At 44.6% G+C, this 12,582-nt stretch overlaps 1 protein-coding gene across 1 annotated transcript in view; it reads right to left on the bottom strand.

Moving 5' to 3' along the window:
• The window catches only part of LOC138261752 (elastase-1-like), a 146,348-nt gene that overhangs the window by 29,819 nt on the left and 103,947 nt on the right, over nucleotides 1-12,582 (bottom strand). The window contains exon 5 of the mRNA XM_069211075.1: nucleotides 11,555-11,691. Within this exon, the coding sequence (XP_069067176.1) occupies nucleotides 11,555-11,691 (137 nt within the window). The remainder of the gene's footprint in view (nucleotides 1-11,554; nucleotides 11,692-12,582) is intronic.

Raw genomic sequence — 12,582 nt, 5'->3', positions numbered from 1 at the left:
TATTACAGATGATATGGTATTGGACTATTGCAAAGGTCTGGCTGATGTGGTCCGCTCTTTTTCTCACCAGGTAGAGGCAACCACCTTGCCACAGATCCAAGGTCCAGGACATGCCCTGAAAGCAGGTGACTGGGTTGTGGTAAAGAAGCACGTGAGAAAGTTGTGTTTGGAACCCCGTTGGAACGGACCTTTTCAAGTGATTCTGACAACTACCACAGCTGTGAAGTGTGCGGGAGTTCCCAATTGGCTTCACTCCAGTCACACGAAAAGGGTGACGTGTCCCACAGAAGAGGAAATTGAAGCAGTGAAATTACCAACAGCTAACAGAAAAGTACCAGGCACTGAGACAGAACGAAGAGAGCCTGAAAGCGAACAAGAAGAAATTGAGACAGAAGAAATATTCTCTGAGGGAGACACAGTCGATCCTTTTGAGGACAACCGAGAAGAAGCCTCAGGAGGTGACAAAGATCCTATCTCAGGTGAAGAAGCAGGAGAGCCTAATAAGAGGAGGGCTTTCCAAGAAGCAGACGATACAGGAAAAGAAGGAGAAAACTTGACTGACCTCCCAGGTGAAGGAGACAAGACAGAGCAAAGTGAAATTGTTCCAATTCTTCCAAAACCGGTTGCAGGTCCATCAGTTGAAAACAACGCGAAACGGAGACAAAGCATATCACAAGTGAAATCAAAGACTAAAGAAACATTAAACGAAAACAAATGCCCCAAATTGAAGGAGAAAAGAAAGGAAGTGTCTATCATAACCACATCGAATGAAGAAAAAGACACAGCCAAAGAACAAGACATAAGCGAAAGTGAATCGAAAGGAGATGCAAAATTGAAAAGGAAAAGAACAGCGAGCAGAAGATATTCTGGTCCAGAATGGGCATACACAGCCACTAATGATTGGTCAGACGAATTTCTGTCTCTTAGTCTTGAAAATGAAGAAGCAGAACAACACAAATCTAACTCCACAATTATGTATTTTAGGGATATATATATATATATATATATATATATATATATATATATATATATATATATATATATAAATATATATAAAAATCCCAAAATACATATTGTGGAGTTAGATATAGAAAATGTATACATATCTTCAAGGTATGTAGAAGTGAATGTGGGAATAGTAAGGGGTATATTTAAGAGCCCCTATCGCCACTTTAGCACCACCATAGCGTCATTTTTTTACGCTAAGGCAGCTCTAAAGTGGCACTTTCCCTGCTAACTCAACAATATGTATTTTGGGGATATATATATATAGAATATAAGTATAGAAAATGCATACTTACTTACCTTTCAACATTTTGGATTTTATATTTTGTCCTTTGTATTTAGATGCCTTGCAGTTTTGGATTCAATATTTAGGGTGTCCACCGTTTGCAGCAATTTATCAAGCAGATGGCTCTGCAGAATTACAGTAATTCCATGCAATCAAGCTTCTGGTAAATGTACTTCACTGAGACTGTGCATGCATGCTGTGGTGGAAGATTACGCTAGACTCATTAGAAATATACAGTTCATAATCCTTTTTGATCTTTGGGTCTTTTATCATATTTTTTCTGTTTCTGCTTTACTCTGCTTGTTACTTTTTTATATTTCACTTCTATTTATTCTTACTTTTGGCGCTTTTTCAATATTTTCTATTTCCTATAAGCACTGGATTTTGGCCTCTCCCACTTTCCTTTGGTCTATTTTTTCGTCTTTACCCCGTTCTGTCATTATGGCCACCATTAACGACCTCATGTACTCCTTTTTTTTGGTACGCTTGTTTTTTTAGTCCGTTGTCTCTGTTCACAGTGTTTTATGAGCGGACGGCGGGATTTTAAATATCGGATACTCCTCACCGTACGAGGTTTGATATCCGGACACCCGTTTTCAAATAACTGACGGACGGCTGACACGCACGTCCCCCCCCCGAGTCTCTTGAACTTAGAGGACTTCGTGAATCAACTTACTTTGGCTGTTCTGGTATGATGGCGAGCTTTTACCTATATACGCATGTAATTACCGGAATGCCCTTTAAATTACTTTTGCTGGCACATGGGATTTTTATCAGCTTATTGTAATATGAATTTCCTTATTCAAATTTTGCCCGTGGTTCCCATTATATTTACTCCATATATCACCTTTTCAGTTTATTTACAATTTGACAATCTCAACATTTCATTTATTTTTTGCATATATATCACCATGAGTTCTATTCTTTTTTCTTCTTCACTGTTGTAGAATCATCCTTCATTTGTGCATATATGCACATTGGAAATACCTATACTCGTTTGTTCAATATATTACTTCTGCCCTGAAGAAGCCCATGATGTAGGGCGAAACGCGTTGGCTGTTCATCTTTATGAACTGTTTCATGTATTAAAGTCGTGTGGAAGAAACCAAGGGATATTATACTTCTTTATTTTGATTGGACTGGTTACACTTATTGTATTATATTTGACCAATTGGAGTGGTGCACCCCCTCGTTGTGTTTGATTATTGGGGTTTTCTCTTTACCCCATAGGCTTTTCTTGTAGCAAGAGCCTTGGTGGAGTTGCACACTGCATCAGCATGATTTATACATCATTGTATGTACTGTTAATTACTGGACACTCATAGGGATTGGTGCGTTTCTTTTTGGGCTTTGCTGCATTCATCTCATTTTATATGTAATCCTTGGTGCGTAGACGTTCTGGTGCTGTTAGTGAACAATAGCCTGGAATCATGGTTCACAGCTCTCTAGTGGAATTCTGTATACTGTGCTCAAGTTGAGTCAGAGGTTGCTAGTAGGATCCACTGGCACTCATTTCTGGGAAGACATTTAGCGAGAGCAAGAGAGGGAAAAACACCCAAAATGCGAAAAACGAAAGAAGAGAAAGATGAAAAAACTGTAATTAACGGACAAAGTGGGAACCTGCAGGAGTGAGATAAAGGGGCAGCAGTGTGCGGTGGGGAATTGAAGAGGCATGAGGTGGATTTAATGCTAAGCAGCCTTTAATATTCATTGAGCCCACCTTCAATTTCACAGAACACGGGCTTATGAGCAGAGCTTTGGGCACCAGCAGTAATTCTTTACAAATTATGCACTGGCTGTACATCAGAACACCAAACCAAGTGCTAGGCCCCTGGTGAACATACATTTTCAAAGGTGGACATGCAATACAGCCCATCACCATGAGGTGTGTGTGTGTGTATGCCCACAATAGTGTGCTGTGCCCACCCTGTACTGATGTCCTGACATAATGGTGGTAATTCTTGACACACTGCGCCTATCCATAGCATGATGATTCCTACCCATGGCATAATACTATTTATGGCATAACTGTAGTAATTATTGCTATTTTCTGGGCATTGATGGATTGATGGTATCCACTCCTTCATTAAATTCTGTCCATTGGCATAATTGCAATAATTCCTGGTGTATTGTGGACATTCACAGAATGATGCTAACCCTTTGTATAATAGTTATAATTATTTGCCTTTTGGGGTCATCCATCATATGAGACAGAGATACATGGGAACACATGACAGGCAGAATCTACTGTATATACGTGTGGAAGTAATACAAGTGAGTGCTTAATGAAAACAACAAACAGATTTGTAAGCAAAAAGAAAAGTTGATCCATCAGGGAATGGAAATATATTTTGATGAAAATGACAAGCTTTTGTTTCAGGGAAATGGTTTATTTCCCCAAAACTAAAAGGTTCAATAGATATCAAATGTGTGCATTTCCACAATCTGAAAGGCTGATTTTTATGAACAAAATTATTCTTTTTCATATCATCATTATTGCATTCAGAAAACAACAGCCTGTATGGTTGGTGTTACCTGTTTGCTGTCAGTACCTGTCTGTAAGTTTTCCATAACCTGAGTCACATCACTATTGTAATGAGCATGACATATGACAGATAATATTCTTTGAGGGGCAAGATGGAAAAAATAGAAGGACATTGTGAGAGAACAGGGCTGATTGCAGAGGCCTCCTAACTTTTTGCCCCCATTTTCCACTTTGGCATCACCACATGAAGGACTTTGCCTGACTTCAACTGGTTCAAGGAGGGACTCCCTGTTTGCTACAGGTGAAAAATTGCTAACCAGAGTCCCCTGCACCAACTCCTAAAGGAACCAACCAACTGACGACTGTCCAGTGGAAAAAAAGGAGTTTGCACCAGGTGCATTCTAGGAGTTGTAGTCCACACCTCCCAAGGAGCATCTCAGAGCTTCTGGAACCTTGGGGTGAGCTGTGGACCCCAGAAGAACCTCAAAGGAACGTCTGGAAGAAGATACAGAAGTTTGGAGAAGTTTGGAGAACTTTTGAAAGAAAAGCTCCATAGAGGGACTGACCCGCCGCAGCAACTCTAGTCGGCTTGCCTCAACCGCGACCCGGCCTGACTTGGTTCATCCCGGTGAAGAAAATCTCCAAAAAAGAGACTAAGTCTGAACGTAGGAAGTTGACCGGAACCTCCCAGCCAGCGTATCTGAGGAGGGCTCCAAGGACGTTGGATCAAGATCCTGGTTTGCCCCGGTAGAAGGATTTTCACCTTGAAAAAACGACTATGTCCGATGGCAAGAATCTCCACAGAGGGCTCCCGCGACACGTATCTGGAGAAGAGTTCCAGGAGGTCAGATTGGACTGGCAGGTTCGTCCTGCTGAAGAAAATCTTCAGAAAAACAACTAAGTCCGAAGGTAAGCTTTTGACCGGGACCACCAGCGGGCTGTAGCCGAGCCGGGCTCCATTGCGGTCGGCCTTAAACTTTGACTTTGCCCCGGTCGAGGTGCGACTAGATGACCAGATTGGCACTTTTTGATCTTTGGCATTAGAAAACAATAATTCTTTAAAAATTCATATCTCCGGTTCCCCTTATCTGATTTTATTCGTTTTGGTGTTATTTTAAAGATAAAAATATAATTGATTTTGGATTTTTAAACAGTTTCCTGTGTTTTATTTAACTGTTTTGTGATATTTGAATGCTTTACACTCTGGCTCCTAAGTTAAGCCTTGTCGCTCATTGCCAAGCTACCAAGGGTTGAGCTGGGTTTAATTTACTGAGACCTAACTGCACCTGTCCCTGGAGGTTAGTGGCCTATTGCTAAGTGTAGGTACTTACCTGCCCTTACCAATAAACCCATTTTCTAATGTTTGTGGTGCCCAGGGGTGGGATCCCCTACTTGTGTTCGGTATCACATTACAGTTTTGAGTAAAACAAATTAAAAATCCTTTAAATTGTCCTAGTGCAAAAAAAAAAAAAAATTTTAATTTGGATTAATTTAAATTATTGAATTTTTGTGACTTTTCTAAATTCTCATTTCCAATTTTTGCAAAAAGTTTTTGTTGACACAAAACTAAGGAACCATGGAGCTTGATCTGGCTAGCCTACCCACACTGACAATAGTTCAGTTTAGGGGTTGTGTACTGCAATGGGGTTGCCTGCAACCACTGACCTCAGGAAGCATGTCCTGATTAAATCCCTGACAGCATGGGCTGAGGCCCAAGAAGTAGGCTCAGAGGAAGCTCCAGAGGAGGAAGAAGTTGGGGGGGGATGCTAGCTCCAACCACTCAGGGGAGGGAGGGCATCTGAGCCTAAGTGAGGAGGAGGAAGACATGTCCTCACTGCACACAGTCACTAGGGGCATACCCAAAGCAAGTTGGGGGAAGGGGGTCCCTTTCGGAAGACAGAACCTGTCCCTCAGGGAAAGAGGGCTGGAGGCCCAGCTAGCATTTATAGCTTTGGAAGCACAGAAGATGGCCCTAGAAGACAAAAAGTGGGCAAAGAAAGAGAAAGGAGATGGTGGCAGCGACAGAGAACCTGAGGTGTCCATGGGTGTTTTTTTTGCCCCAGATTACCCTATGGGTGGTTCCTGCCTATGTACAGGGGGGTGGCATAGATAAGTGGCTTGGGGACTTTGAGAGGGCCCTCCAGATGAGGAGAGTTAATTCTCAGTACTGGGGTTCACTTCTTTTGGAGTTGGTCCCCAGCTCTGGGAGGGATAGGCTCCTAACCTTGAGGGGGGAAGAGGCAGATTCATACCCCAGTATGAAGAGATGCTTAACTAAACAATTTGGTCTGATCCCAGAGCAGTATAGGATGAAGTTCAGGGACACCCAGAAGGTCAATACCCAGTCTTGGGTTGACTTTGTAGACACCTCACTGAAGGCACTAGAGGGCTGGATTCATGGTAACAAAGTAAATACTCATGGGGGGTTATACAATCTGATCATGAGAGAGCACATCTTGACCAATTGTATCCAAGAAAGGTTACGCCAGCATCTAGTGGGCTCCAAGCTGAGCAACCCTAGAGAGCTGGGGGGGGCATCTGATGAGTGGTTGAGAACCAGGGTGGTTGTCAAGTCCCAGGGGAGACTCCAAGAAGGGGAGGTCAGGTCCCCAAAAACCTAAGGGGGGAGGTGGTAAGACCACCACAGAGACTCCCTCTGTACCTCAGAACCCTAAGAAGGAGGAGAGTACATCCCACTACCACTCTGACAAGCAGAGACAGGGAGACCCAGGGTTAAAGAAGCTCTTGGACAGTAGGGCTTGCTTTGACTGTCAGCAGACAGGTCACTTCAGAGGAGATGCAGCCTGTCCAAAGAAGGTGGTTAGCACTGGGCTGTCCAGTGTAGCCATGGAGGAGGACTCCTCAGATGATGAAGTCCTCCTAGCATTGGGCTGGGAGACAGGACCAGATGGTAAGCTGGTGATCCCTGAGGGTGGGAGTAGGGCCCTTTCACCCCATTCAGGTGAATGGGATCCTTACCACTGGCCTGAGAGACACCTGTGCCAGTCACACTATAGTGAGGGACCGGTTAGTGAACCCAGACATGTATGTCCCAGGAGAGACCAGGAAAGTCAGGATAGCCACAGGGGAGGTCACCTCCAAACCTGTAGCCATAGTGCCCCTAGAGAGGGAGGGTATCGTTGGCTGGTTTAGGGTGGTAGTCAGTGCTGACCTCCCCCTAGATTGTATCCTGGGTAATGACCTCCCAGAGGTGAGTCTGGTCCGAGATGGGGCAATCGCCCAGGGCGCCCCCCCAACCCAAAGTCCTGGGGAGTCAGTCCCTACAGTTAGGAGACAGGGGTCCCCAAGAAAAGGAAAGAAGAAAAAGAAGGGTGAGCCACTCTTAAAGAGAGTTCCAGGGAGCCAAAGGCCTTCTGCCCCAGTAGGGGGGAGCCCAGAGTTGGCACTGGTGAGGACTCACCTGACCCCAAGGAAGTCCTGAGTAGTCAGGCAGCTGTCCAGATGCAGGGTGTCACCCACGCACTGACAGAAAGGAGTGTGGAAGGAGGGTGTCTGCCACAGGAGGTGGTAGCTCCCCACTCTAGACAGCAAGAGGGATGCCAGGACCCCACAGTTGCCCCTAAAGCAGCTCAGCCACTGGTCAGTGGAGAGCTTAGGGTGTGGTTCTTGGTGCTGACAACTGTCAGTAGCCTCTGCTGGATGCTAGCCTTCCTGGCAGCACTTCACGTGGCCTGGGAGGCAGACCCCAGGGCCAAAAGCAAAGTAGGCCCCCTGACCCTGTTGGTCATGGTGGGGTTGCTCAAGTGTTGGGTGACCTCTTTGGGTAAGCTAGGAGTTGCCCTGGCAATTTTTGGGATGGGGAGGAGGGCACCTCACTACCCAAGGTGGCCGAGAGAGAGGCAGAAGACCCCCCTAGAGGGAAGTTTCAGTTTGAGATGGGTCCTTTCACTCTTGTGATGGATTCACTACCCAGAGGGTGTGACCATGGCAGGAGGATGTAAGGCAGAGTAGGCCCTGCAAAGGGGCAGCCTGTTCTCTTCACTGTCTACCTCGCTTGACAAGCCAGGAAGACTCTCCCAGGGTTGGGCTGAGTCTCCTGGGGTGTGGGCTTGGGGGGCTGGTGTGAGAGAACAGGGCTGATTGCAGAGGCCTCCTAACTTTCCCCCCCCATTTCCCACTTTTTGCTGGTGTTTTCCTGACTCTGATGGTGCCTTGGGCACTGCTAACTAGTCCCAGGGCCTGTGCTCTGTGTAAAATCAGTATGCAAATTAGGCTAATTATAATTGGCTAAGTCAACCTACCTATAAGTCCCTAGTATATGGTAAGGCATGTAGGTTTAGGGACCCCAGAATAGGTAGTGCACTGTTGAGGTGCCCAGTGTCATTTTAAAGGCAGACCTGCCTTGATGGCTGCTTTTAAATTAAAGCCATATACAAATTCAACTTTGGAATTAAAAGTAGTTCCAAAGTCTTAAACTACCTTATTTGTACATATAAGTCACCACTAAGGTGTGCCCTATGTGCACCTAGGGCTGGGTGCCATGTAACTATAAGCAGGGACCTTATAAAAATAGTTTTATAAGACCTGGTGAGGTAAAACAGCCAAATTTGTTTTTCCCTCATTGTAGTGAATGGCCTCCATAGGCTAGAATTGGGAGACTTTATTTTAATTTTAAAAGTCCCCTTAAGTAACAGATACCAAGAGTTTGATATCAAATTAATTGTTATAATAAATCCCACAACTTCCAGTTGTGCGATTTAATATAACTTGTTCAGGTAAAGAGTTTTAAACTTTACCTGAAAAGTTGCCAACTTCAGCCCTACAGTATTTTTGCTGCTGTGCTCTGATTGGCCAGGCTGCCTTGATGAGGTGTGAAGTGGCCTGGCTTCACACAAAGAGATATGCCTGTGGGAGGAGATCACCCCTCAGCAAATGGTGAGGCAGAAAGGGGAAGGGCTGCCACACTGGTCTTCAAAGGCAGAGAAGGACATTTGGAGCAACCAAGCAACATCCCCACATTCTGCAAACCCAGACAATTAGGTGCCCCCTTGATTAGATTAAGAGAGGGCAGGAGAGGGGTGTGTCTAGGATTTTTAGCCACACCAGTGGGTGGGCTCAGCCAGATGTAACCTCCAAACATCACTTTCAGCCATGATGGATTTTTTAGGAATGTTGCTCCCTGGGATTGATTTTTGCCACACTTCCCAGGAAGTGGTCATCACAGGGGGAAGGACCCTGCACCTGATTGGAGAACCAGGACCCCCCTGTTTTTCACCCAGGAGCAGGGATAAAACTGGCAGGCCTGCACCCACACCACACATCCCTATCAACAAGGAAGAACTACAGGAGAAGAAGGACTGCCCTGCTGGACCCCTGGCCTGCACCTGGACCCTGCACTCAGAAGGACTGCACCAGCTGCACACTTGGGCTTCACCACAAGAAGGGCTTTGCCTGGCTTCAACTGGTTCAAGGAGGGACTCCCTGTTTGCTACAGGTGAAAATTTGCTAACCAGAGTCCCCTGCACCAACTCCTGAAGAAACCAACCAGCTGACCACTGTCCAGTGGCCAAAAACGAGTTTGCACCAGGTGCATTCTGGGAGTTGTAGTCCACACCCCCAAGGAGCATCTCAGAGTTTCTGGAACCTTGGGGTGAGCTTTGGACCCCAAAAGAACCTTAAAGGATCATCTGGAAGAAGATCCAGAAGTTTGGAGAAGTTTGGAGACCTTTTGAAAAAAAAGCTCCATAGCGGGACCAACCCGCTGCGGCAACTCTAGCCGGCTTGCCTCAACTGCGACCCGGCCTGACTTGCAGGTTCGTCCCGGTGAATAAAATCTCCAAAAAAGAGACTAAGTCCGAACGTAGGAAGATGACCGGGACCTCCCAGCCAGCGTATCTGAGGAGGGCTCCAGGGACGTCAGATCAAGATCCAGGTTTTCCTCGGTTGAAGGATTTTCACCTCGAAAAAACGACTACGTCCGAAGGTAAAAATCTCGACCGAGGGCTCCTGCGACGCGTGTCCGGAGAAGGTTCGTCCCGCTGAAGAAAATCTTCAGAAAAACAACTAAGTCCAAAGGTAAACTTTTGACCCGGGCCTCCCTCGGGCTGTAGCCAAGCCAGGCTCCATCGCGGTTGGCCTTAAACTTTGACTTTGCCCCGGTTGAGGTGCGACTGGATGACCAGATTGGCACTTTTTGTTTCTAGGCGTTAGAAAACAATAATTCTTTAAAAATGCATATCTCCGGTTCACCTTATCCGATTTTATTAGTTTTAGTGTCATTTTAAAGATAAAAATATAATCTATTTTTTATAAATTAATTGACTTTGGATTTTTAAACCGTTTCCTGTGTTTTATTTAATTGCTGTTTTGTGATATTTGAATGCTTTACACTCTGTCTCCTAAGTTAAGCCTTGTCGCTCGTTTCCAAGCTACCAAGGTTTGAGCTGGGTTTAATTTACTGACACCTAACTGGACCTAAGTGGAGGTTAGTGGCCTATTGCTAAGTATAGATACTTACCTGCCCTTACCAATAACCCATTTTTTTCAACAGAAATCAGATGTTTGAAGTGAAGAAAGATACTATGTAAATGATAGGGGTTGTGAAAATACATAGTTTGTAGTATTTTGTTTGACATTTGTTTAGGAAATCGGGCTCCACGTTTTTCAAAGTGGTGAGGTGGTGTGGTGAGTGGACCTCCAACATCACAGGAATGGCTTTGGAGGTGTCTGCATATCAGTAAAGAATTTGAACATTTCAACAGTTACCTTCAGGAACTATGGCTTTTGCTTAGTCAATCGATGTGCAAACTGTGTCCCATGTTTTCTAAATGTTCTCAGTGTAGGAGAGGATGGTCTTAAATTCTTCTAGTGAAAGTTGGACCAACCACCTTCTTTCACTTGCTTGGTGTAACATGAGAATAAGTACTTACACTTGCACCACTTTGAAAGCCCACCCTCTGTCAAGTTATCTAACTCACCATTCCTTCTCCCACGCTATTGTCACCTGACCGCTGTCTACCCTATTAGCCACACATTTGAGATTCAGTTCCTTGGTAAAATGCAACTTTACCTCTTTGGCACCTCAGGCACCACCTCCTTATACTATTACCAGGTCTGCATCTACAAAATCATTCAACCAACCTTCAACTCTGTACAAAATGGTTAATGCACTAGCTTTTCCTCTCTACTTTTTCCAACCTTCAAGAAACTTTCATCTGCACAATCTACACTGTGCTTAGCTTTCCCATGGTCACCTTTATTTGTCATTACCAACATCGGATACGTAGTCTATGATGGACAAAAGATCCTTGTGCAAGCTCTTTGTAACAGCCATCAGATTTACGAATTCCAGTGCCACCTAACAACCTTGCTCATACTAAAACCAGCCACAACCCTACTCACACCCTCTGGTCTGGAGACAACAGAGCCATACAATTTCCATCTCTTCCTGCGCCACCCTCACAGTTGACATCACTTTCCTCCTGGCTCCTCTCCATTGGACTTTCTTCCCTCTTGATCTGCAATCTCTACTTCCTAAGCACCCTGAAACCCCCCATCCAAAAACACATTCTTACAGCGGAGGGTCTCCTTGGCACCAGTGCCATCGAAGACGACTTAACATTGGCAAGCTAAAGCGTGATCACTCAAAGGGCTTCCAGGAAACAGGTGCATCGTCTTGCGCTGTTTTACAATCCACCTGTCTCGTCAGTTTCTGATATTTGTTACCGAGCACTTTACCTACATAAGTTATCACATGTGTGTTTCTGTTTGGGATACTCACATTCTTTACCAAAGAGCAAATATTTTATAACACTTACGACTGACCGCTCCCCATCCAGTGACATAGCAGGGAAAACCGTTGGGCAACTTGGCGTTCTCAGCTGGTAACTGAGCCATGTCAACGAAACCGTTATTATAGGCAGAGGAGCTCATACGCAGCATGGCAATGTCATACCTGAAAAAAGCAGAGTAATGTTATCAACAGATTCATTGTGGTATGCTGGCAGGTGCTCATCATAACTAGGAAAAGAAAGAAGAATGACAGTATTCTCTGTTTTCTTGAAAATGTGGAACCAATAGTAGTCAAAAGTCAGTGTTGATTCGATGACAAACGGAGTATATATTGACAAAGCCAATAAGACTTGTATTATATGGTGAAATCATTTGATGCTAATGTGCAAGGTGATACAATTAAGTTTTCCTTATAATCTATACAAGAATACACATTTGTTTAACATAGGAACATGAAGGTTCTTGGAATTTGTCGGGGCAAATTTGAGAAGAAATGCAATGAACGTTTATTTTCAGTTTATGGGTTTTTGACAGGCATGAGTAGGAACCGGTAGGCTGCTTTTTTAATAGTGGACGAATTCTGGTTGGTAGTCGGTAGGTTCTCCTTACAGGCTGTGGGAGAAAGGGCATAGGTGGCAGTAGGGGCAGTCTTGTTTTTTTGTGCATTTGTCCAGCTGAGGGGAACAGTACAACTTAGTAGTTAGTTCCTACAGTGCTGGTCATGCTACAAACCTCGTATTCTCTTATCAGCTTCAAAGAGCTTTCCCGCAAGTCCAGCAACGTATTTTCAAACCGTCAGCCTTAAAGACACATTGCTAGAAAACAACTCAAATAACTCCGCCGGCTAGCAACCTACACTCCTAGCCCTTTCTCACGGACTCCAATTGCAAGTAGATGAGTAGAACATCATGTAGGTCAGAGAGATGTGTACCACCACCTTGAAATACATGCTCATAGGCTGGGGATTTAACATTATGCGATGTTTAAATATTACCGGCAAAACGTTTACAGACAGTAAACATGGGGCCTCATTCACAAGGCCTTTGCGCCACTG

This window comes from Pleurodeles waltl, chromosome 10 (genome assembly GCF_031143425.1).
Source record: "Pleurodeles waltl isolate 20211129_DDA chromosome 10, aPleWal1.hap1.20221129, whole genome shotgun sequence".
Taxonomy (NCBI): Eukaryota; Metazoa; Chordata; class Amphibia; order Caudata; family Salamandridae; genus Pleurodeles; species Pleurodeles waltl.
The sequence above is the reverse complement of the archived record's forward strand: the minus strand, read 5'-3'. Positions and strand labels throughout refer to the sequence as shown.